This window comes from Ruditapes philippinarum, unplaced genomic scaffold (assembly GCF_026571515.1).
Source record: "Ruditapes philippinarum isolate M1 unplaced genomic scaffold, ASM2657151v2 ctg912_1_1_1_1, whole genome shotgun sequence".
NCBI classification, from domain to species: domain Eukaryota; kingdom Metazoa; phylum Mollusca; class Bivalvia; order Venerida; family Veneridae; genus Ruditapes; species Ruditapes philippinarum.
The window spans coordinates 26,617-53,885 of NW_026852834.1; the positions used below are offsets into that span (position 1 = coordinate 26,617).

The 27,269-nt window shown below is 31.4% G+C and overlaps 1 protein-coding gene across 1 annotated transcript; it reads left to right on the forward strand.

Moving 5' to 3' along the window:
• Positions 1-27,269, forward strand: LOC132725691 (tonsoku-like protein). The gene is made up of 25 exons (XM_060710875.1): positions 1-123; positions 2,553-2,648; positions 3,082-3,253; positions 4,575-4,798; positions 5,284-5,356; positions 5,794-5,965; positions 6,243-6,357; positions 7,937-8,082; positions 8,988-9,143; positions 9,866-9,991; positions 10,684-10,909; positions 12,794-12,867; positions 14,686-14,766; positions 15,342-15,578; positions 17,647-17,770; positions 18,245-18,428; positions 19,109-19,277; positions 19,897-20,787; positions 21,355-21,436; positions 21,906-22,055; positions 22,849-23,006; positions 23,705-23,876; positions 24,178-24,350; positions 25,601-25,674; positions 26,201-27,269. The coding sequence occupies exons 1-25, from the start codon at positions 93-95 to the stop codon at positions 26,550-26,552; spliced, it is 4,458 nt and encodes a 1,485-aa protein (XP_060566858.1). The 5' UTR covers positions 1-92; the 3' UTR covers positions 26,553-27,269.

Here is a 27,269-nt window from a genome sequence, read left to right on the forward strand (position 1 = left end):
GGGGCCATTAAAATGTTCATGCGCAGGAAGTTTCCGCGAAAAACAAAATAAAATATTTAGTAAATTAATCTTTATTTTTAGTTTAAAGCTCTATGGACAACGATGATGAAAAAGCATTGGCTTGTACGTATTTAAAGTCAAGAGCCTGATAGGGATGGAGTATTAAACAAAAAGAGCTTAATATTATTTATCTGTAAAATCGTTTTGTCATGTCTTTCAAAGCGTTTCGTCCCAAGACGTTTCGACCACAAAGTTAGACAAACATTAGGCATTGATGCTTTTGAGGTCTCCACTTAATTATTTTGGAACGAAATATTATTCAACCCTGTAAATTGTTGGCTAAGGAGGTTTTTTGGACTAAAAATTATTCAACACTAAATTCATCAATGTGGGCTAAGGAGTTAAATCACAAAACATTTTTATGATTATTTTTCAACATCTCATTTCTTTGCTGATTTAGTGTGAACGGTTTGGCCCATTTAACTTCCTGTTTTTTTATGCATGTAAATTTACATTGTCGATGTGACAATGCATTAGTTAATGTCAAATATGTTAAAACCAATTCATGGTGTAAACTTTCTCAACTCTGATTAAAACGTTTTTGTTGTAGTTGGTGTAAAAAGCTCATGTTAATTGATATATGTATCCAACTTATAAAAAAATGACTTGACTTGTTAGGTATTGTATAAAATATGCTCAGTTATGAGTTAAATGTGATGTTACATTTGCTAATTACAAGGGTTTTATGTTCTATTATAAATCAATCATAATCTGTCATTGTTTATAATAAAACTTTTCCAATTTATACAAGTAACATTATATATTATACAAGTTTCTTGGGTTGTCTTGGGGTAAATAGACCAAATGGTAACAGCTATCATCAATTTAGTGAAGTTACGCTCGGTGGGAGGATATAATTTATTGACAAGCGCTGTGTGATTGTAAAGATCTGTACATGCTGTACGTAAAGAACACCGAAGTCGATTTCACCATGATCAAACTTAGCTAAGTACATAAAATTCAGGTGACTTAGTTGCTCAAATCACCTAGTTGCTAGAGCCCTGGTTACACCACTTTCATCATTTTCATTGAAAATGAATGTTCATCATTGTTTACTTTCTACTTAGCATTCCAAGCAGAACTAATTTTCACTGTATAACAGGGGTCTTGTAATGGCCCTGCCACAATTTGAAAAAGCCCCTTGAGGCCTTCACAATCCAGTTTCTTAACAAAAAAAATGCCATTTTTAGCTTGACTGGAGAGCTGTCTTACTCGCCGGCATCGGCGTCCGCGTCCAGATTTCAGATTAAAGTTGGTGCAGTAAAATATTTTTCCCTAAAACTTTTTCATTTCTTAAGGTATCAACCTCAAACTTCAAATATATGTTCCTTATCATCAACCACATCTTATGTGACAAGGTTCATAACTCTAGCACCAATATTTTCACATTTATCTCCCCTTGTAATTAGAATTTTCCTTAAAAACTATTATTTTTTACTGTTACTTATTTATTTCTTAAGGGATCAACTTCATACTTCAAATATATAAGGTTCATAACTCTAGCACCAATATTACAAGAATTATCTCCCCATATTATTTATTTAAAAAATGGTATTTTTTAGTACATGTTCTATAACTTCTTTAGTTTTAAAGGTATCTACCTCAAACTTCATATACTTATCATCAATTACATCTTACATGTATTTGACAAGGTACATAACTCTTGAAGCAATATTTTCAGATTTATCTCTCTTTGAACTTAGGATTTTCTTTATCAAATATTATAACTTCTTTACTTTTTAAGGTATCAAACTTCAAATATATATTTCTTATCATTACACACATGTTTTAAAACAAGGTTCATAACTCTAGCATGACTATTTCCAGAATTATTCCCGCTTGAACTTGGAATTTATGTTGACTTACCAAATGTTATTTTTTACTATAACTTAATACATAATTATACATTTGATTTTTCTTTCATAGTTTTGTCTTCCTTACTGTGTCCAGTATTTTATTAGTCGAGTATCACTGTCTCCTGTGACAGCTCATGTTACAATTGAAATTTTTTTAGAGTTGCATTTTATTTTACCTTTTTTTTTTGTCACAATTTAATATGTTAACATCACCCTCCCTCTCACAATTATAATGTTTAACATTAATTATAATCAGGGACCAGGGATATTTTTAGTTAAAGGTGATTTTTAGTCAAGTCAAATATATTACTTGAAAAAAACAACAAAAAAACAACGCATATTTAAAATTTTGGAGGTACAATTTTTACATACATGTACATGTATAAGTATTCACAATCTAAAATTAAATGATAGGACTTCATAATGTTAGTGAGAAGTTATTAATTTATTGGAACAGGACTTTATAATATTAGTGAAGTTGATTATTGGAACAAATGGGAATTATTTGTAAATTACTGTGTATATAGTGCTCTTTTATTACCTTATTATACCCTTTTACCATGATCAGCATTTGCAATCTTTTGTTTACTACAAAAGCCATTGTATTAACAGTTGTCTGTTCTATTTCATCTTCAGCATATAAAAAGCAACGGCTGAAAGCTGAAAAGAAAGGTAATCTGGAAAATGAAGCTCGTATCTCCAATTATATTGGTGACATCTATGAAAAATATGGTAGGTAATGATAAGTGTTTCCTTTATGTTGCTTCTTGTCAATTGTTTAGTTTCTTTAAATTTTGCATCATTTTGTGAAATTGATTTAGTAGTTTCCAAATAGAGTTTTACTAGAAATGTATTTGTGGACTGTGAAGGTTGTTACCTGTATTAGCAAACTTCTTTGTCAGCATAATTATATTATTTGAATTTTGCACATAAGCTCAGCAATGCCAAAGAAAAAGAATAAAATTTGATCTGAATAAAAATGCAGTCTGTCATTATATTTATCTGCTGTCCTGACATTCCACTGGGCTACTGAGAACTCGACTATATATGTCTAACTATATATGTCTAACTATATATGTCTAACTACACATGTATATTTATTGTTTATTTTAAGTTCAGGACAATTGGCTCATAGTTAATGATTCTTATGATGTTTTGATTGTAGGAGAATTTGAGGCTGCTATTGAGGAGCATGAGAGGGCACTGAGGTTGAGAGAAGTTCTCGGGAGAAAGATTGATATAGCTGTAGCATTCAGACTGCTTGGGGAATGCTACTGTAAGAAGAAAGATTACGAAAAAGCTCATTCGTTACATGAGAAGTATCTCTCTTTGGCAAGGTATTTGAACTTATCTCGTACAGCTTTCTATTGCCAGTCTTCCAAAGAATAGGGACTCACCAAGGCATCAGTGCCTCACATTGATTAAGTTTTTGCATGCATGTTGGTATCTCCAAAAGTACTGGAATTCACACACTTATATGAGAGTATCTATCTAAGGCCCATAACTCTAATATGGACTTTGATAGAATTATTGCACTTTTTAAACTTGGGAAATTCTACATTATCCATGCTTTTGTTTTACTATCAAGCACTGGGAAAAGTCAAGCATGCTGTCCTACCGACAGCTCTTGTTTCCTTCAATAGCAGGGGCTATTTATAGGTGTCTTTCCCTCCTAAAAAATTCCCCTTTTGTAAAATTACCACATCTTTTTCCCCAAAATTTAAAGCAAGGGCCCCTTCCCAAATCTTTGAGAAATTATACTCCTGCAAGTAGAAAGACAATACATTTCATACAGAAGTGACAGTGTTATACATGTGAAACACCTGTACATGTACTACATTCTGAAATAATGAAACAGTAATAAAAGTAATCAATATAAATATGAAATACCCAAAAGCTACTAAATATATAATACAGATCCACACATGTTAGATAATTATTAAAATAATTTATTTTAGTTTGTGTTGGAAGCTATAAGATTATTGAAACTCTCAAATCCATTTGTAGAACTAACCAGTACTGAGCAATGAGTGTAAAGTTTCTTGCTCACAGAAACAACGGCTTGACTCGAACAGGGTTTGAACCCAGGAGGCCAGCGATCCTTAGATAACTAGTTTGATATGTTAACCACTTGGCCACACTGCCATATGTTGAATTGAGTGACTCAGTCATTCAATTGACTAGAAGCCTGTTTATTAAAAGGGACTCCACTGAGGTTTAAATGCCTAAAATCAGATCATTTAAATTTCTTATTTGAATGAGCTGGGGCACTTTATTTAAACAGAGATATATGCAAAGATAGTTAAGAAATATACTTTGAAATAAATTTAAAAAATGTATCTGGAAAAAATATTTTCAGTACCATCATGTCAAAAAAAACTCAGTGGAGTCCCTTTAAATATGGCTTTCTCATGTTGCAGATGAACAATTTATAATACATGTATATGTAATACTATATGAGTATGCATATCATCATGCAAGCATATTTTCAGGTTCTTTAAAGGTAAAACATTATATGACAAGAATTGTATTCAGTCGCATTCCCTGATAAAATGATAAGACCACTATGAAATAATTTTAACCACTTTCTTGTGAAATTATAACAAATTTTTGCAGTAACTACTAGCAAATTGACTTCTGTATTGAATATTTTTTCAGAGAATGTGATGATTTAGTTGAAGAACAAAGAGCCCTGACAACAATTGGTAACACATTTCTAGAACAAAGTAATGAGAGGACATTATCTATGAAAACTAGAAGGGGAGCCAGTAAAAATGCTGAACATGTCTACTTGAAAAGTTTACAGATTTGTGATGACCTGAAGGGAACCATTGATGAAAAGGAATTTATTGACATGAAAGCAAGAAACTTTTATAATCTAGGTAAGTTGATTATTATCTTACTGTATCAAAAACTCAGTCGTAGTGAGATATGTTGTAATTTAGTACAATTTTTTTTTACATGCAATCTTTTGAATAATAACTGACCAAGCAAAATAGACTATTTTGTGTAATTACCATTTTATTTGATGAAAAAGCTATACAATTATTTTTATATGTCAGAAAAAAACATTTAATTTTGTTCTCATACCTATAATATACAGCAACCAGTGATCAGATTATTTTGGTATTCCATCGGAACTTCTCAAATGCATCTTCATATTAAAAATATGTAGAATGATTAAACAAAGTTATTTTGTATTTCTAAACTGTTCACCTTAATTTCAAACAAGTTAAGAAGTAAATGAAAGAAAATTATGATAATTATTTATTTATTAATAAAACTATATTGTAATAATTGTTAATTAATTAAACTATATTATGATAATTATTAATTAATTAATGAAAGTATATTGTGATAATTGTAGGTCTTGTATATGAGGGATTAGAAGATTCTGACAATAGTAGACAGTACCTGAATAAAGCTTTGTCTCTATGTCAGTATGTATTTGATTCTACTTTATTTTCCTTTCTTTCTTTTGTCATCAATAACTAATTTGTAATTGCCCTTTTCTGGTTTCATTTTGATTAACACTTGTTTCATCAAATGCAACTTCAGCTTTTAGTTCTAAACCTTAATGATTTGTTCTGTAAATCATGTATAATTTGTAATTACTCAAATAACATCTATGGTTTGTGCTATGGTAAGGTTAGAATGGAGAGTGTAGCTTAGCAACAATAATTATGGAAGGTGGTTGGTGCCTCTGATTGTGTTTAAAATAATGCAATATAAGGCTAATTTTGACTCCCATCACCTTGCAACCTGTATCATCACCATGTGGATAGTAACAGTATGGATATCTCTTGAAATCAAACGAAAAAAAATGATAGAAAAAAATGTAAGAAATATGTAGCTTTAATTGTTTGTATGATTTCAGGAAGTATTATTTGACCGATATGTTGTATGTATGTCAGAAAGTGTTAGGAGAAATATATCTAAGATGTAACAAACTTGAAGATGCTGGTAAATTCCTGGATGATGCAATCACTACTGCTAAGAAACTGAAGAATAAACTATTGGAGACTGAAGTTTTATGGCTTAAAATACAGGTAGACATTTTGTGTGTAGCTATGTTGTACATTAATGATTAATTTTCTTTACACATAGAAAATTTCTTTTCTTTTTTTTAAATAAGGAAACTTTATTTCAGAATGCTGAAAGGAAAAAAAAATCATTTATTGACAATATTGCAAATCATGAATGGCATGTTATTAAAATCAAGTTTACTTCATACATGAAGTAGATTTTTTTTCAAATGCTTGACTTAATTTTCTAGCAGGAAGAAGTTAATAAAATAAATGTTATTTTGTCATTCATCCTTTTCAGGCTTTTATAAAGTTGAAAAAGTACCAGTCAGCCCGCCACTTGTTAAAGAAAGCTAATAAGATTAACAAGAATAATGAAGAGGAAGTTTCTAAAATATTTGCTTGTTATAAGACAGGTAAATATTATGTAATGTTAAATTTTGTTTGTTTTTCTATCGTAAGTAGTATCATTGAAACAGACGTAGAAGCAGTTTGGTATCAATATCCACCAGGGGTGTAACAATACAGCAAAAACCGTATTGCAATATATTGCCATTTTGCTGAAGTGTATTGCAATATATTGCAATACGTATTGTCGTGTATATGTTTTGATGTAAAGATAGAGTAACATTTAAATATTATCATTATATGTATATATTTTTAGTAGAAACTTAATAAAAATGTAAGGAATAAATAGAAAGTAGTGTCACACAATTTGATAAACAAAACTAGTCGCATGTGACCTTTCACATCTGGGCCGCTTATGTAAATTATGCGGCCGCTTATTGACTTTTAAGTGTACTAGTTGTCGGATACTTTTATCTTATGTTGGCGGCAACAAAATTTGCCAATTAAAGATTTTATGTGAAATTTGTACAAAATTAGAGGGCAATTAATTGAAAATAATGATTTTTATAAAATACCGGTTTTCCAAAAATCGTACCGCGGTTCGAAATTAATTTTTTCATATTGCAATATATCGGTATACCGGTAAACCGTTACACCATTAATATCCACTCTAGGGAAATTCTTAAGATCCTAAGAAAAGGGTCTCTTATAATAGTCATGATGTTGAATAAATTAAATCAAAAGCTAGTTATCCTTTCATTTAAATTATTATTTTTTATTGTCTTTCAGCATCTTTCATGTATTATACATTTCCAATTATCTAAATAATGCAAATTCCTAAAGTAATGATTGTTTTTTTTTGTTTGTAAAGTTAAGGTTATCAGACTCATTCCCATTATTAATTCTTAGCCTGCTGGCTGCAATAAGTTCTATCCTTGGGATAAGTGCAGTCCATGATTAACTGGCACTTTTATCCATCTGATCATGGTCTGTGTTGTTCACTATAATGACAAGTCATTATATATTTTGTAATTTTCAGAAAAAATGATATTCTCCCTAAAAAAATGTATTTTAAGTAAAATTTAATTACTCTGTGCTAGTTCATGATCAGTTGAGCCTTAAAACACGTCAGACTAGTTATCTAAGGATTGCTGTCATGGGTCCCAACCCTGTCAGGGGCAAGCTGTTGTTTCCTTGAGCAAGAAACATTACACTCATTGCTTAGTACTGATTAGTTCCGAAACGGGTTGGAGAGTGATTCATTAAGCCTATAGCTTCCAACACAAACTAAAATAAAATTGTGTAAACTATAAATTAAATGGACTTGGAAAACCAGGTATGTGATTTACATATAAAACCAAGTATGTGATTTACATATAAAACCAAGTATGTGATTTAGATATAAAACTAAAATAAAATTTGAACAAATTATTGGATTAATATCTTACATACCTTGAACATGAATTGCCAAGGTTACATGCCAATTTGTAATTTATGTTGGGAAATGTTTTACTGTTTTCAAATTGCGCAGTACAACATTGGGTAGATATTTTCTTAAATCATCAATTACAAAGAATACATAAAAAACTTGCAGGTCTCCTTAACAAATTGGTGAAGCATGTATGAAGGTTTGATATTGTTTTACAGTATTGTGTATGGAGAAGACAATGGACACCATGCGAAAAGTGGGTAAAGAAGATTTGGTTGGAAGGATACCATTGTATGATAAACTAGGAGATTGTGCTGTAGATCTGAAAATGTTTGATCTTGCCATTATCTATTATAACAAAGTGGTGAGTTTATTTATCAGTGTAACAACATAGATTATACATATAACTTTGAGTTAATGAGCAACATTCAACTTTGCCTGTGTATATTCTGTAGCCTAAGTGATAAAGACTTTAACTCCTCAACTATGTTGGCTTATTTCTGTATATAAATGTAATATTGTGTGACTGTATTGAAGTGAATGTTCAGTTATTTTATATGAGGAAGATATGAAGTTAGCTTACAGGAGGTAAATGGTAGTTTTATACTGGTGCTGGCAAGTGACTGTGAAGGACATCCGAGCCACCCTCCATTAATTTAGCTGGAAATGTCCTGTTCTAATCCCCAAAAGTTAATTTTTACTTATGGTGGCTGTGTACACTTAAAATTATATTTCACCATTTGATACTGTTATTTTGTTTAAACATGTTTTATTTCTCAGAATATACACGTAAACATGTTACAATTTACGATATACACAAAGCATTTCAAATATTATTAAACAAATCAGGATTAGAATGAAAGACAAAGTGCCTTAAGAAATTCTTCTTCTTGATACCTGTTAAAATAGAAAAAGAAGCCATTCTAACTATAATTTTCTTTAGTGAGTTAAAATTACATTATGTTATGATATAAATTGAACTTGAATATTACATTATAATACATGATCTTATTCAGAAATGGCTGCTTTGTGAGCCACGAGGTAGTTAAAATGAATCGTTACTGATTTCTATCTGCCTGGTGCCTGGCATAGTGGTAGGAGTTGGGAGGTACATGTTATGCAAGCAAAAGGTGTCTCATAAGTCAGAAATGGCTGGCCTTTTCAGTAGGGCTGACACTATAATAAACAAAACCTTTACCTTTTACATGATCTTAAAATTGTAAAAAAAAAGTGTATTAACAGATTAATGTTAGTTGTTATGTATTGTAGCTAGCAGCTAGTATATCAGCTAATAAAGAGAAGAAGGAGTTGATACCAACCTATATTTCCCTGGCTCAAACATACAGTGATTGTTTCCAGTATGATAAAGCTATTGTTTACTATAAGAAGGAAATAGAATGCTATGGAAATGAAAACCAAGAACAGGTGAGAATAAATTGTAAATAATACAAATATGGTAATATTTGTTTTAATCAGTGTAAGATTGGAGTATATTTCATTGAGTGAACACCAAATATTCTGTTTTTCTGAGACAGAGTGGTACATAATTTAACAAGATTTGAGGAGGGCCATAAGAGGCCAAGTGGTTAAGGTAGTTGACTTCAAACCACTAGTCCCACACCGTTTTTGGTTTGATTTCTGCCAGAGACTGGATACTTTAATGTAAGGAAGCTATCCAGCTAGCTTATTTAACGTCTGTGGTTCTATTAAGGTGCCTATCCTTGCCTGAAATAATGCACAGAGAGGCACCTGAGGTCTCCCGCCACCACTGAAGCTGGAAAGTCACAATATGACCTTTACTGTGTTAGAACAAAGTACCCCCCCCCCTCCCCCCCAAAAAAAAATAAATAAAAAATAAATACATAATTTGTTATTTGTATATTGTTATCATTAAATGATATTAATTGCAGGGAATGCTTGTGCTTTTATTGCTACCATCTACATACTTATGATGAAGTGTATTCTCACTCTTGGACATTACTATATAAAAAATAAATACAGTTTTATTTCAATATTCTGATGCTCATTGTAAAGAATGTAATGTAATGTTTGAAGTATTTTATTTAAGAACAATTTTAAACAACTAGTATAAGAAAATTAAAGTAGATGATAAATAAAATGATGAGACAAAATGTATTATATTACAGGTTTGTAGAAGTTGGTTAAATATAGCATCATACGAGGAGAAGAATGATGTAGATTATAAAAAAGTCCAGAATTCCTATGTTAATGCTCACAATGCTGCTAAAAGAGCTGGTAACAGAAAACTGCAGGTATACCTTTATATATTATAACACCTGATATTTTTGCTGAATGTTCATGATTAATTGGATGTTTCTAGTTCCTATAATCTTGTTAAATCATACTGCATGTTTGTTTTATGTGTGTATTCATGTACATGCAATTCAATTCATGACAATTATTAAATACTATCATTTGTTAGGGTCAATGGTCAATACAGGTGACTTGTTTGACAAATGTCAGTAGCATGACATTTTTTTAGACAAAATGATTCTTTTACTCACTAACTGATTAAATATTGATTTGTTGATTTTAGTTTACTACTATATGATTTAACCATGAAAGGATTATTATAGAAATGATAAACTTAGTAGAATTTTTGTGCCTAATGAAGCTTTATTAGCTAAACACTATAATTCATTAATTTATTTGGCGCTGGTATAATGTATTATTGTTGCCTGTAATAGATTTACTTTGGACTTAAGAATATTTTGAGGTTTTCCCAGCTAATCTTGGGGTACAAACTTTTACAGTTATAGCTTCGAAAATAAATGCAACTTGTTGAGAAATTAAGCACAACATGTTGACTAATCTATTGTGACGGGTAGTGCACTGTTAAGCTGTAATGATTGAAGTTTGTTTGTACCGGGGGATAAGCTTTGAAAAACCCACATTTGCTGTGTTCCGACAACATCTATTGGTGTTTTCTTGTATATCGTGACAGTGTCGAGCACTCAGATGTCTGGTGGAGCTGTTTAAGATCAACAAAGATGAGAAGTCACTGAAGAAAGCATCAGATCAGTTAGATCATGTGAAAACCAAGTATAATATAACAGATGTAGAATATGAGGAGGAGAGTCAGGTGATGGAAGATGATGATGATGTGACAGACTTTAATGATATGGTTAACATGGAAGAAGAAGTCGACATGTCAGATTTTACAGAATCTGGTAAAACTTTTTCTGAAAGTAAAAATAAAGTAGATTTAATGTAGAATAAGATTTTTTTTCTAACGCATACTGCTTCTGCACCACAATAAGGAAGGTAACTTTGTGACATATTATTTATTCTGTAAATTAATTATTTTAAACAACGAAGTGATACCAGTATTTGTGTTGCCAATGTACAAGTTCCTTTCATATTGTTAGTACATAATATTTCAGTGAAACTTTACAGGAATGAGTATTTATGAAAATTTGCTGCAGATGCAATTTAATGATTTCTCATAGTTGAATAAATTACTGCTAAGATTGAACTTTTATTGTACCCACGTTATAATATCAAAACTGTGCGTATTCAGTGCATAGTACAAAACCGTTGTATCTAGTCAGGGTTGCCAGCAGACTTGAAAAGTCAGGGAAATCTGATATTTTTTCAAGGTCAGGGAATTGTCAGGGAATTTTGAAAATTGGTCAGTGAAGAATAAAAATCCTTAAAAGTCAAGGAAAAGTCAGGGAAAAATAATTTTGAAGAATTTTCCTTATATGTATAAAGTAAAAACTGGAAAAAAAACCATGTTCACCTCTTTTAAGAGCTAGAGCTTAGATATTAAGCATGTAACATCTTCAGTGACTGTCTACCAATTTTGTACAAATAAAAGCCTTTGGGTCAATATTTGCTCAGTCAAGGGGGTCATTGATTTTCCTTATATGTTTATATAAACTTAAAAATTCTTGTAACAAACCCAAAAGAGCTAGAGTTTAGATATTAAGCATGAAACATTTTCTAGTGTGTGTCTACCAAGTTTGTTCAAATAAAAGTCCTTGGGTCAAAATAAGCCCCACCCCAGGAGGTTACTGATTTTCCTTTTATGTACATAGTAAAAAAAACAAAAAACAATATCTTCTTTGAAAAACCCAAAGAGGTAGAGCTGTGATATTTGGCATGAAACATCTTTTAGTAAGTGTCTACCAAGTTTGTTAAAATAAAAGCCCTAGGGTCAAAACTGGTCCAGTCATGGGGTCATTAATTTTCCTTATATGTATATATAGTAAAAACTAAAAAGTTTTCTTTTAAAAAAACAAAAGAGCTAGAGCTTAGATATTTGGCATGAAACATTTTCCAATGGGTGTTTACCAACTTTGTTCAAATAAAAGCCCTGGGGTCAAAATTATTCTTGTTCATGGAGAGTTTTTATATTCAGACGAGTAATTCCAGGGCCATCATGACCCTCTTGTTATTAATTATATTGGCTATGGCAGTATTCTGTAGCTCAAGATAATAGTTTTGCTTCAGACTTGATCTTATCAAAAACATTTTACTGAACACAAAAAACCAAACTTAGATGTATAAAGCATGTTTTGTTGACCATATTGTTAAAAGCATTAAAAAAAAAACCAACAAAAAAACTTATGGGTGCAGGGCTTTTTTTCACAGGTTGGGGAAGCAGCCCTGCCCTTAATTTTGGGGATACATTAATGGTATATTTGCAAAAGGGGAAAAAAACACTTGATGTAAATTATATTTTGTGGGAAAACTGCATGATTTTAAAGAATTTCTTTTAGGGAAACAGTCCTATAATGGCCCCTGCTATAGAAGGAAAGAAAGCCCTGGGGTGAATTGGACGGCTGTAGGGGAGGTGGAGACCGTTTAAGTTTGGTAGTTTTAGTCAGTGAAAAACCTAATTTGGTCAGTGAAAAGTCAGGGAAAAGTCAGGGAATTTTATTTATCTATGATGCTGGCAACCCTGCTAGTTGATTTATATCATATAAGATAGATGTTTTTGCTGAATACTCTTTTACAATCTATAGCTCTGATTTGCTTTATTTAGAAATGTAATATTTCAAATAAGATACAGGTGAAAATTTTCAGATAATTGATGTATTTGTTTTTAGAAGACGATGATGAGATTGTTTTGAACACAGTGAGAATGGCAAGACGGAATGGTAAACGATCAAAAGAACAAAAGGTAATCAAAGTGCTGCAGCACTGAATGCGACGGACATGCAACCGGAGAGACATTAAGGCTTCTTTTAGAAAAAAAAAACAAAACAAAAACAAAACACAAAATATATAACAGAGAAAATTTGTTCCATACAAGTTCGAGATTTGTAGAGCAATATATTTTGTGTCCCAAATTGATATAATTCAGATTTTCGATTTCAAGCACTTAAATACAGAATGAAATTTATGCCTAAAAACTCTGGTCAAACTTGTAAATCAGTGTCCTTATCGATTTATTCTAAGAAATGATATGTAAATAGAAAAAAAACTATCAACGAAATATTTCTAGAATAAATCCAGGCAAATAAACTTCAAACATAATACATTATACATTTGAGAATGCTATTTAGAATTGCTTCGTGTTATATCATAGTGGGCATACAGACAATAAAATATAAGTCATTTGTATTTTTATTTCTCTTGGATATGTCTCATTAAAAAAAAAATTGGTTGAAATCATCAGCAATTAATAGTGTATTTCTTAGATTTTTTTATTTACAAGGTAAAGATGTAGAGGCCAGAGCACATCGTTTTTATTTTAATTTAAATGTCACTTAAGCACTACAGTGTTTAGTTGTCCTTTTCAACTTCACACTAAATTCCATTTTCAACTAGTTTGCTTCTTACAATTGTATAGCATTTCTAAAAGTATTGCATTACAATCCGCTGGTTTATTAATTACATGTTTAATGTGTACTTCCTAATCGCCAGTCCAAATTCAGAACAGGTGAAGCAGAATCTATTTTTAGAATAGCGAAGGTTAACTCATATCATGACCTAGTAAAATATGTAAACAAACCACAAGAATCGGAAGTAGAACTGATATTATAACTTCCTTACCATGAAAGACTACATGACGGTAAAGTGTCTTACATGCATTTTCAAAAATAGATATTTATACTAACCATTGTACTGTATCTAATATATTAATAACTGCTGAATATTCAGCTAAACCCGCGGTATGAGTCACAAAAATAGTTCTTCTTTTATTAATGCGCGAGTTATCCTAGAGTCACGAAAAACTTTTGATTTGTTAATAATAATGTTTTGTATAATGTAGAAATATTTATTTCCTACTAATAATGTCTTGGAACTCAGAGGTTACACCTTTATTGTAGTATAATTTGCTGTCCTACTTTTTCGACAGCGGTAAATCGTTTCAGCAGTAATTTGCATATTGTGCAATAATACTACGGGACTACAACGTTTTATCAATAATATACGTTCATATTTTAACTTGGATAACTTAATTTGAAATTGAAAAGGCTTAATATGGAAGATATTAAGATATCCAGACAAAGTATGGGAGTTTTGAAGGATCAAATTCATGTACTATTTCTTGGGCTGTTAATTGGTTTAGGACACATTGCGCGATAGTAGCCAACGAAATCCCATGTGTAGATGACTTAGCTCTGAACGCGCCTGAGGGCGCGTCCGTCTCAAAAATGGTTGAAGTTAGTAAAATACCAGAAGTAATATTTTGATTGTATTTGTTTTGAGGATTGAAGTTATTGTGAATGAAAATAAAGTTATTAAACAAAATGCTCAAAATTGGAATGTTGTATATAAAATAGAGAAAAAATATAGCTATCAAGTTGTTTAATAAATATTATGCGCCAGAAACATGTGTTTTATTGATCACTAGTGAATGCTTAAACAATGAAAGTGAGACAGTTGTTTTAACATCTTGAAAGAAAAGCAAGATGTATGGTACTGAACTAAGCAGTAGAATATGATCAATTATTTTTTCTTACATCATTATATAGTGTTTTGTATTTCACAGAGAAATGATTTTGGTGAGACACCACTTCATCGTGCATGTATTAAAGGTGAATTACAGAAAGTTAAACAATTGATATCTGAGGTAAATTTTGTTTCTCATCATAAACTACAGTTATTGACCGTCAATTTGTTCTTGGTGTAGGAAAATTGGTTTTATCGATAGTACTTACATGTTTGGTTAATTTAGAATTATATTTCTAAATTTTGAGAAAATTAGTAGTAATTATTTAGGAGCGAATTTATCTTAAAGGCCCATTATGCCTCAGAAATGCTATCATTTTTATTTCTCAAAAACTGTTTAATTTCGGTATCTTGTTACAGTTTCCAAAAGCATACTCATTTGCTATAAACATGAACTATCTTTTGCATCTTTATCTCTGTTAGCAGTTATTATAGATACAATAGTCAATTAGTATTTTGTATGGAAGTCAAAATACTACTTTGTTTACATTTTGCTATCTTTACATCACATAACTACATGTTCAGCACTACTTTTTCAGTTGTAAAACGTCTAACATGCTCTTATCCATTATTGTATGTAGAAAGTATAGGACAATCGGACTAATGTAAAGGCATGAAAACAGTATTCTTTACTAAAATATTAATAATGAAATGCAGAGTGTATTACTTATTAATATATTACATACACTGTGTCAGGGTCACCCTGTCAATGTACAAGATAACAGTGGCTGGATCCCGCTACACGAGGCTGCCAACAATAACTGGTATGACATTACAGAGTACCTGTTGAAGCATGGGGCGGACATTAATCATAGAGGCGGACCTAAATGTCAGGGGATGACACCACTAATTGATGCTGCCAGTGTCGGGTGGCTGGACATTGTAGAGCTGTTGCTGAAGTATGGTGCCAATGCTCTCGCCAAAGATGATCATGTAAGCAATTTAATTAAATTGTTTATTAGTTATAAGATTTTTATGCCCCCGCCATGTAATGGCCGGGGCATATAGTGTTACCCTGTTCCGTCATTCCGTCCTTCCGTCCTTCCGTCATTCTGTCATTCCGTCATCATCAGTTTCCGTTCATTATCTTAAGAACGGTTGGGCACATTCAACTCAAATTTGACATATGGATATGTCATGAGAAAATACAGGTCAAGTTCGAATTTGGTCATGGTTCGATGATTTTTGGCAGAGTTATGCCCCTTTTACTTTGAAAATAATATGAAATTTCAGTTTCCGTTCATTATCTCAAGAACGGTACAACACAATCAACTCAAACTTGACATATGGATACGTCATGAGAAGATACAGGTCAAGTTCGAATTTGGTTATGGTTCGATGATTTTTGGCAGAGTTATGCCCCTTTCACTTTGAAAATAATATTAAATTTTCAGTTTCCGTTCATTATCTCCCTCAAGGTACAACACATTCAACTCAAACGTGACATATTGATGCGTCAAAGGAATGCGCAGGTCAAGTTCAAATTTGGTCGTGGTTCGATGATTTTTGGCAGAGTTATGCCCCTTTTACTTTGAAAATAATATGAAATTTTCAGTTTCCGTTCATTGTCTCCCTCAAGGTACAACACATTCAACTCAAACGTGACATATGGATGCGTCGATGGAATGCGCAGGTCAAGTTCAAATTTGGTCATGGTTCAATGATTTTTGGCAGAGTTATGCCCCTTTCACTTTGAAAGTAATATGAAATTTTCAGTTTCCGTTTATTATCTCCCCAATGGTACAACACATTCAACTCAAATTTGACATATGGATATGTTTTTGGAATGCCCAGGTCAAGTTCAAATTTGGTCATGGTTCAATGATTTTTGGTAGAGTAATGCCCCTTTCACTTTGAAAATAATATGAAATTTACAGTTTCTGTTCATTATCTACCTAACAGTGTTACATATACAATTTTAATTTGACATATGGATATGTCAAAGGAATGGGCAGGTCAAGTTGGAATTTGGTCATGGTTTGATGGATTTTTGGCAGAGTTATGTCCCTTTCACTTTGAAAATAATATAGATACATCTTAGGAATAAGCAGTTTAAGTTTGAATTTGGTCATGGTTCAATGATTTTAGACAAACTTATCTTTCCTGAATGTTGGAAAAATTTTGAACTTTCAGTTTCAGCACTCATTCTTTTAGCCATTATTTTGGCTACAAATATGCAATATGCTTTTTCTAAAGGTTAAGACTGAATAATTTCAGTGCCTTGAACGTTGTATGGAAATGGTTTGTGTTAACATTGAAAAGTTTTAAGGGCTTTGAACTTAAAATGAAAAAAAAAAATTAATGCACCATCTGAAATTTTGGCTGCATGCGGGGGCATCCGTGGCATGATGACACATTTCTAGTTTTGTAAGAATTACATCATTAACAGTCTTATTTTATAGGTAACAAATAAGTAAATATTGTGAAAAAATATATTTTATTATTTTTGCGCTTAGTTTTAAATTATGTTTTAAAGCATAATTTCTATCCAGCTAGTTTACGGAACGTCGGTGGTTCTACTCAGGTTCCAGTTCATGCCTGAAATAATGCGCGAAAGGGCACCTGAGGTCTTCCTCCAACAGTAAAGCTGGAACATTGCCATATGATCTATACTGTGTCAGTGTGATGTAAAACCCAGTCAAACAAACAAACAAAGCATAATTTAGCCATATTACAAGTCATAATCTTGAATGTATTTTAGTAGCTAACAGAAAAACAAAGCTAAACAATTTTTTTACACCACTGAATTTAGGTAATGGACTTATCCTGTCTGTAACCTTGAAGTGTCCATTGTGATTAAATGGGATTTTAGTGTTACAATTTACAATATATACAATTAGAATTATCCTGCTAGCAGTGGAATATGATTTTCCTTGAACTGCTTATGTGGAAAACAATTTTTTATTTAAAACTTTTTATTTTGTTTATAAGTTATCTTAATATGCTGGAAAAATTTGATGTAACGATTATCAGTAAATGTTTATCTCTGTTCTTATATTAGCAAATGACAGCATTAGATCACTTGATGAAGTTACGAGAAGAAAATGACAAGCTTGATAAGAAGACTGAGATTCAGTTTAACAATATTGTAGGAATATTGAGAGAGAAAATGCCTGCTTACAGAGGTCAGTTTATATATATATCATTACAACAGAAATTGAAATACTGCAAGAGACAATTTTCTTGTTTGTGTTTTATAATTTTAAAGCAGGCTTTTCAAAGGGTAATCTGAATGTTAAGTTTATGAATCATAACATGCAAATGGTTGGGTGTAAAGAACATGTTTTTATCCTGTGATCAACTTCTTGTTAATAATTTTTTCATAAAGTTTGGTAATAAATATATGAGCTGTGTCATGACAAAACCAACATAATGGGTTTGCGACCAGCATGGATCCAGACCAGCCTGCGTATCCGCGCAGTCTGATCAGGATCCATGCTGTTCGCTTACAAACCCTATAACAAGTAGAGAAACTGATAGCGAACAGCATGGATCCTGACCAGACTGCGCGGATACGCAGGCTGGTCTGGATCCATGCTGGTCGCAAACCCATTATGTTGGTTCTGTCATGACACGGCTCATATGTATATTTGATACAGGAACAACTCGGAACAAGGTTCTGTCACAGGCCAGACCATCTGCCCTAGTGACGGAGAATGAAGATTATGATTTACCAACAATCTCGCGTAAATCTAAAACTGAGAAAAAATCTCAGTCACGAAATGATGTGATGATATACAGTGATTCTGACGACTCTGATGATTCTTTAGTGAAATGTTTGAGGTAAGGCTGTCTATTGTTTTTAGATTGATGAATGGCAGGCTGGCGTCAGGCTTGTCATAAATAATGCCTGCCATATTCTTCTACATTTTTCAAGTAATTTCAGATTGATTATTTTTTGATTTTATAATTCTTGGCAAATGATTATTGCCTCTTTGTTTTATTTATTTGGGTATTAAATATGGTTATGTAACTACTTTGTGTATATATTTCAATAGTGTTAATGGTTAGGATAAGTCCTTGGGGTGGGGGATTTTAATTTTGCCATTTCCTTCTTCTAGGTACTATTATTATCATTATCATTATTATAGTATTTGTTGCCTCGTGTTTTAGAAATCTTCAGTATCATTTGTCATATAAACTGATTTAGAACAGTAACTGAACTTCACATTCTACCTGCATTCAGGCATTTTTTTCTTGTTGTTTCTTTTACAGTTAATATACATGTATTTGAATTGAATTCTAGAATCAGAACATTTTCCGACAATGACTTGTTGATCAAAGCATTATCCTACACTGATTTGTAAGTGACTCTCTGGAGAAATTGTAATTACTTTGTTTAAAATCATGTAATTAATATTAAGTGTAGTATGGAGGTAAATTGTTCAATTATGAATGAACAAAATTCTAGTCTAAACTGTCGCAAAATAAACTTCATTCTCAGTTTTCATTATAATTTTAAGTGCCCGGAGGAAAAGTAACAGTCCTATACAAACTGAATCAGAAAATGCTTATGAAAACTTCTCAGATGATCCTGATGATTATGATCTGTGTGCTACAGAAGCTTACAAACAGGCAATATCTAATGTTGGTCAATCAGCATATAGAGCATCTAAGTCTTCACAACCAAAGGTGAGTTATTTACATTGATTTGTAGAAATTTGCAGTCCAAACATTTGTGTTTTTGATTAATGTTAAACCAGTCTACATTTGAAATTGATAACAATGTATATACACTGAAAACTTTTCTATCTACTCTCCCAGGTGTCAGTGTTCATGTAATACATGTTTAAGATTTTGCATGTTTGCATGTAACTTCAGATCTCTTTAAACCAGTGAAAGTATTCACTTAAACTTTACACATATCTTTGAGATCATAATTGTAGGGCACTTTCGAGGACCCATTATTCTGAATTATTCAACTTTGTGAAGTTACCAAAATTTATGTTACCATTACATTTGAAACATACATAATGGTAGGTCTCTGACCAAGTCCAATTATTTTAGCAAGAATTTTTATTGAGTTACACCTCTTAAAAACTAAAAAAAAAATCCTGATAACGGTTTTGTCTTTCCGTCACAGAAAAAAGTTCATTTAAATTAAAATATCTTAAGGGGAATTATTGTAAGAGATCAAACCATCTTGTTATTCTTAAGGTTTCTAATCTTAGTTTGTCTTTTCGTAGAAAAATGATAAAGGTTGTCATTTAAAAAAAAGCATTTATTATTTTGTTATGTTTTACATTAACAGTCTTCTAGGAAACAAAGTAATCAGGATACAGCAGCTCTGATTGCTGAGGAAGAATTTATTGAGAATGATTGGCTGATAGATGATATGAAACCATCGAAACAGAGAAAAGTTGATGTAAATGGGTACCTATCTACTGCTAATATACGTAAACGAAGTCGGTCAGGATCAGTTAGTCCATTACCTCACTCCGATAGGTCAAATAGGGACTCTTGTAGCAGTCAGAAGAAAAGAATTAAAGTTATTGACTCTGATTCTGAGAGTGAGGCAGGAGTTGTGGTAAATCAGCAGGACGAAGTGAGAAATGAGGGTTCTAGATTGACAAATACAACAAATATTGATAGTGAGGAGGAATTCAATAATACTGTGATAGGTGGAAATGATGTTGATGTTTTATTTAGTGACTATGACTCCGATGTAGAAATAGTTCCGTCAAAACAAGAAACTGTTGCTACCAAAATTTCTAGTGGTAATTTTTTCGGTAAGAAAAATCCTCAAAAACAACTGAAATTGACAGATTTTGGAAGTTCTGTAACTATGTCAGCCAGAACACATTTAAATGATAGACTGTGCTCTAGTGCTCAATCAACTGAAAATAGTGCAATAATTGTAAACCAGTCTATGGGAGAATCTGTTAGTGCTACCAGTAGGGAGAAGTCAGTAAATAATCATTTAAATAATGTGATAAGAGTTAAAGTGAACGTTGAAGGTGTTTTATTACTGATCCCTGTGGTAGACAATGATGGAACTAAAACATTTTCCTGGCTTGCAGAGGAAGCGGCCACCAGGTATTTTAAAATGAAAGGTGTAAAATTAAAACTGACTCTCGGCAAAGATGGAGCACACTTTTCACCTGATGATCTTGTCAGTCTAATGCTGATAGATAATGACCTGGTAAGTTACTATTCTTTGATAGTTAAGAAATTCAAAATCATTTCTGTGATTATATGAATGTTTAATTGAACTTTCCTTGTATTGACTAGTATTTTGATAATGGCTACCATGGTAGAGTGATTGCAGTTACTTATTTTGTACCGCTATACCTTGGATTTTTTGTTAGTTCTTGCATTTGTTAAAGCTATCTACAAATGTAGCTTAATTGCCAGGTAACCACTGAATATAACCATGATCATGCTTGTTAATGATATTAATACACAGGTGTGGTAGGTGTTTCTTCAGCAGTGAAGTTGGAGAGAATCTGACTTTTCTGGCCGCAATTTGTCCAAAAACCAATTCTAACAATTGCAGTTTTCTTGTTCAACTTTTTTACCTGAACAAATTTTAACACTTTAATCTATAGTGAAATGTATTCAAAGGTGTTCCAGTATAACAAGATAGATTTACAGATTTATGTTACATTCAGTACTTCAGCATTTCTAGATATGCCATTTTATTCTACATGTATCGATATGTATGTAGTTTCATTGATGTGCTAAAATAGAAAATTTAACTTATTTGTAGGTAGAAAGTTTTGTACAAAGTAAAGATGAACAGCCACCTATGGCAGAAAGTTATAAAAATGTATGCAGTGCACTCAAAACAGGTAACTTTAAAATTTGAAAACAGTAAATCTGTTGTAGCATTCAAATGTGGAAAAGAAGGAACTATAAAAATGATATATACTAGTAAAGGACCACCAAAACCAGATGACCATCAAACCCGTACATCTCCGAAAATGCGAGATTTATATGTTTTCTTTGTTCAGTGGTTGTAGATAAATCAGTCAGCCTTTTATCAACAATAATTGCATGTTTCTTCTGTAATTAAGTAAATTAAATTGATTTTAACTTTCTTAAAAGGTATAGTTTAAGTTTTATGTCTTTTACAAGAATATTGACGTCGAATATACAAATGTACTGAGTGCAATACCTGAACTCTTACACTAGATATAATCATGTTGGTTTTATCGTGACGCGGCTCATATGGTTTTAAGCAAGATGACTTTATGACACTTGTAATTAATTTATATATAATTTCTTTGTTTTGGTATATAACAATTTGATGTATTTCAGTATGTTACAAGAATATATCAACATTACTACAGTCATGTGAGGTAACCGGTAAGCTGTGTTTAGGTGACCTGGCCCTTCGCCCAACAAGATTTCAACCAGTACTTAAAGCTATACAACATCAAACTTGCCTCAGGGAACTAAATTTACAAGGTAAGTGTTGGGATATCTGAGAGTGAGTTTAGAATAGTTAAAGAACATTCTGTTGGTAATGAATATCATCCGTCTGTATCATAGAATGTTAGAAATATTATTGAAAATTTAGTACCAACAATAGGAGCTAACTGAACTGTGATACTGGTTATGTCATGATTATGTGTCAATTGATCACAGTTGTTTGTCTTGTATAGTGTATTTATTAAATATACTTTTTAGGACACCTGTGCTTAGAAATTGGCCTCGGACAGCATTACAAAATGTTGTGATAACACACTTTAGATTAGAGCCATTATTGATTCAGTCAAAAGCATATTAATTATATATCAATATCGGATGAGAAATAATGACAAAAAAACTTATAAATTGAGATATTATTTCACTTTTATACTTACATTCTTAATTTTAGTTTCAATCAATGACAGCTCTACTGAACATTAAACTTTCATTTTTACCATTCATATTCTACATTATTTAAGTGAAGAAAGGGTTCTGTCCCAAAATACACATGAATAAAAAAAAAAATTAAAAGACAATTAATGGAATATATTTTAGTTTTACAATTAGGACTCTGTGTTCCATTATCAATTATGCAATTTCACATAAAAAAATACCCTATTAAAGTGGAAAGAGCAAAAAAATATCATTTATTGAAGGTTAATAAATAAATTATAGTGTTCTTCTTAAGATGTTTATCATTGTGAAATCATATAGATTCTTATTGTATTTATTATACTTATAAAATGTACAAACATTATGATAATACAGGATCATTTGTTGATTGTTTTAGGAAACAGAATTGGTGATGCTGGGCTGGAGAACTTGTGTAAAGTGTTAAACACTATACCAAATTTAACTTATCTTGGCCTATCATGTAATGACATCACTGTGGAAGGTTTAAAGTCTCTGTGTACAGCTGTTAATGGAGAAAATTGTAAAACTTTACAGGTAATATTACATTTCCTTATTGTAAAGTATTCTTCTGTAATTTGGTAAATTAAAAATATTAAAATGATTTATACATGTACTTATAGAAGACTTGGTATGCTGGAATTAATCACTATTTTCATGATTTACTATTTATAATTGAACTTTTATTTCATTTACCGGTATTTGAAAACAGAATTGTAGTAAGAAAAAATGTATATATTATAGGATTTTTTTTGTAATTTTCATGTTGGTATTTAATTGCACAGAATTTGTGCATAGGTATAACCGTAAATTCACAAGGTGGAAAGCTCAATATCAAGTATTAAATTGAATATTATTTATTCATTTTGATCCTCTTCTTTCTAAACCATGAATATGCAGTGAAATATAGAATGAAAATAAATTAACAATTTTAAATGAGAAAGCTCTTCACAAGATCAAAATCTATGTATATTTACATAAAGATTATTGCTTTATTGAAATACAGCATTGGATAGCTTCGTCACATGAAAGAATTGAATGTCCATGTCAGGACTCGAAATCCACAGCAGTCAGGGGCAAGCGGTTTGAAATCAATGACCTTAACCACTGGGCCATGGACGCCACTTGTGATAGAATGTTATATTGTTGTTAATTAAATTATTAATCTATGTTTTCCTATTAACATTATAAAAATCTATATTTCAGAATCAACATCATAATAATCTATATTTCAGAATGTGACTGTATTAGACATAAGTCATAATCCTTTGTATGATGGTTGTCTGGTTGGTATATCTTCACTAATACAAGGACTTCCACTGCTCAATAGGTTATCTGTGTCATCGTGTAAACTTACAGGGAAACTCTTTCAAAATGACCGACAACAGCTGACCGAAGCTTTACATAGTATGTTACCATTACTCACTCTCCCACATTCTTTGTTTTTATATTGCTTGTTTTGTTTTTGTTTTTTGTTTTTTTTAAAGCTCCTATTTCAGAAATGTCCCATTTATTTCTAAAATGTATCTTGACATGAAAGGGGTCAAAGTTGTAGTGTAAAATCATACATGAATGTAAATAACCAAGTCACTTGTCACTAATGCAATTCCAAAAAACATGATTAATTTATAATTAAAGAAAAAAAGACGTAAACAATATATGTTGAGTTAATGTAAGATGTGAAATGTTTTGAATAATTTTGTTTTAGGTTCAAGTTTACAGCATTTTGATATTTCCTACAATGTGCTTGGGTGTGTAGGAGTCGAACTTTTCTTGAAGTGTCAAAATCCAGTAAAGATACTCTCATTAGATTTGACCTCAACAATAACTGACCAGAGGTCATCACAGGTGTACAGACAACTGTATAACTTTGCTAGTCAGGTAAGTTTGTTTGCTGATATTTTGGTAAAATGGTCAGACAACTGTTGAAAGTCAAATGTCATACAATCTGTGTCTGCTCTATAAAACGTATACCGCATCAAGAATTTTCTTTAAACTTGAATAATATTTTCACCTTAACAAGGCAATGTCCTGAACCCATCCTTTCATTGTGCAGTCTCATTGTCAATGTAATATGTCAAAATTTGAATGTTTTTTGTCTGCACTGAAATTCTGTACTTTTCAAATAACTTTTATATATATATTTTAAAATTTCAAAGTTATGATATATTGCACTAGCTGATATCCAGTGTCAAAGAGATTAGGTGGGGGTATCTGTCACATCTATGGCAGCTTTAGTTGGGAATTATATACTCATCTTATGTTAAAGCAGCACGCCTCCAGATTCATGTTAATTTTCAAGAAAGTTTTGGAGATGTATTTAAAAGTAAAATATTTTGAGGTGAACAAATAAAGCAGTTTACACTTACAATTCACAAAAGTTACCCCAAAAGTCTTCAATATATGCAAAAACAGCCCTTACTGCATTAGTAACACAATAGAAATATGGTGATAAAATACTTCAAAATCAGTCTTAAACCGCACATTACATGTAAAATATTGCCTGGATCTTGAATGTTTTTATCTTTCTTAAAATTTTATAAAATAATTTTTTAAATAATTGCTTCTAAGTTTTATAGTTTCTATTAGTATATGAAACAAGAAATATCTTTTAACTCTTTTAAACAACTAATGACTAATTTTACTCATGAAATCAGTACACACAAAATTCAGCTAACACATTCGTGTCCTCTGAAAATGGTCTGCACTGTTTGCTATTCAGTCGGTATTTATTTTGAAATTTTCTAAAAATGTTAAGAACCGTTTTGTTGAAAAAATCATGACCAAAACTTGGGTCATATATACATGTATAAATTGGAAATTAGATAAAATCAAATCCATTTCTAAACCTCTTGTTAGCCTCATAGAAACATTTCTTTCTATCATATACATGTATGTCAGTTTTGTGAAGGGGCATTATTTAACAAGGTCATGAGCTGTATGTTAATAGAGGGTTAATGCACCTTTTTTCATGCATTAAAATCTGCAGAAGCACTTGGAACACATTTAAGGGATTTAGTTAAACTAAGTTCAAGGGCAGATGGGAAAGAAACTACTTCTCCTATGGAGCTTTCTCTAGAATCTTGAATCTGTGTTGTGTAACCTGTAAGTTTTATATAATATTGTTACAGGATGGCTGTGCAATACAAGAGCTAATACTGTGTCAGTGTAACCTAGCTATGGAAGATGCTGATTTTCTTATTAGGTTAGTAACATTTTTAAATTCAAATACTGTAAAATTGGCATTTGACCGTAACAAAGTCAATGTTTTGATGTGTTTTTGTTGTTCTTCAGTTAGAGAAGGAAAAGTAAAAATTGCTTTTTTAGCTTTTAGAACTTAGAAATTATCCAATCTTTTGTTTTACAAATAGATTGGCATGCTGTCCTTCTGACGGTTCTTGTTGTCTAATACAATATTCTATTTGCTATTTTTGTGTGCTTAACACAGAAAAACTTTGTATATCACCACATCCAATTGCAAAATCTAAAATTGTTATAATTATTTTATCTATACATGGCTGCTTGAGATTTTTTAATAAATTTCTATTTTAACCAATGAAAGAATATTGCAGTTTCATGAATTTGTTACATATATTTTTGATGGGTTAATGACAATATATAATTATTTGCTTTTTATGTAATTCCCCTAATCATTAAAACTGGGCCACACAACCTGTCTAAAATCTTATTGTGTATCCATTTATTAATCCAAAGTCTTTTTACCCCCATAGATTACCAGCTGTTGTAAAGCATTTACAGAAACTAGACTTGTCGATGAATCCCAAACTGACAAACCACGTCCTTCAGCAACTTTTTCAGTCATCCGCCAGCAATACTTCTAATCTAGAAGAAGTTATAGCCAAACATTGTGGTATCCAGTCACCGCTATCTGTAGAATTTCTAGATGCCCTAACGGAGAAACTATCTGTTGATGTACCCTTACGTCTACTGGAGTTTACATGCTTTAAGTTAGAGAAGTTAGATGTTGATAGTTTGACACAAGTTTGGAAAGACAAATTTGAAGATTTTGGAAAAGTTTCATGTGATGAATACCACGTAAAACTTTCTGTGTGTGATAGATGATGATATGTTGATAAAAAGAATTTTATGTTTGCTTAATGTTAAAGCAGCACGCCTCCAGATTAATGCTTATTTTCATGAAAATTTTGAAAATGAAATAAAATGTATGTTATTGTATAGTTACCAAAAGGAAACATTTTACACATTATTAATGGCACTTACAACCCACGTTAATTACAAAAAGAGGTCAAAATATGCATAAAATGCCCTCACTGCGTAAGTATCGCAGTAGAAATATAGTTACACAGGAAAATTCACCAATAATCGCTCATAACATGTAAATTATTACTTGCTTTACCAAAATTCTTAGTACATTTTTCACAAGTTTGATTTATTGAAATATTTTCGATCATCAGGAGACATGGTGCTTTAAAATAAGCACTGACTGATGATATCAAAATTATGTCATGTGCTCTATATAAATTATATTTTTGATTATCAGTGTGCATTTAAAGTGTAAAAATTGACTCAACAACATTTTGGATGTAAAACAAAGATAATTAATCAATGAGATCTTTTCAGTGTCTTTATGATTATATAAATATGTGACAGTTAATTGTAATGATATATTAATTAGGTAATTGTAATGAAATCTTGTCTAAAAAATTAACAAGCATGCAATATAAAACACAGTTGTGTATAATTATATAATGTACAAGTTAAACGGCAATTGTTAATGTTTGCATACCAAAATTATACCTATTTGATGTGTAGTTGGTA

Bases quoted from the DNA above. Each gene is read 5' to 3' on its own strand.
- LOC132725691 (XM_060710875.1), top strand. From the start codon at position 93: ATGGACAACGATGATGAAAAAGCATTGGCTT. The intron at 2,649-3,081 runs GTAGGTAATGAT...TTTTGATTGTAG, and splicing joins TGACATCTATGAAAAATATG to GAGAATTTGAGGCTGCTATT. The intron at 5,966-6,242 runs GTAGACATTTTG...CATCCTTTTCAG, and splicing joins TTTTATGGCTTAAAATACAG to GCTTTTATAAAGTTGAAAAA.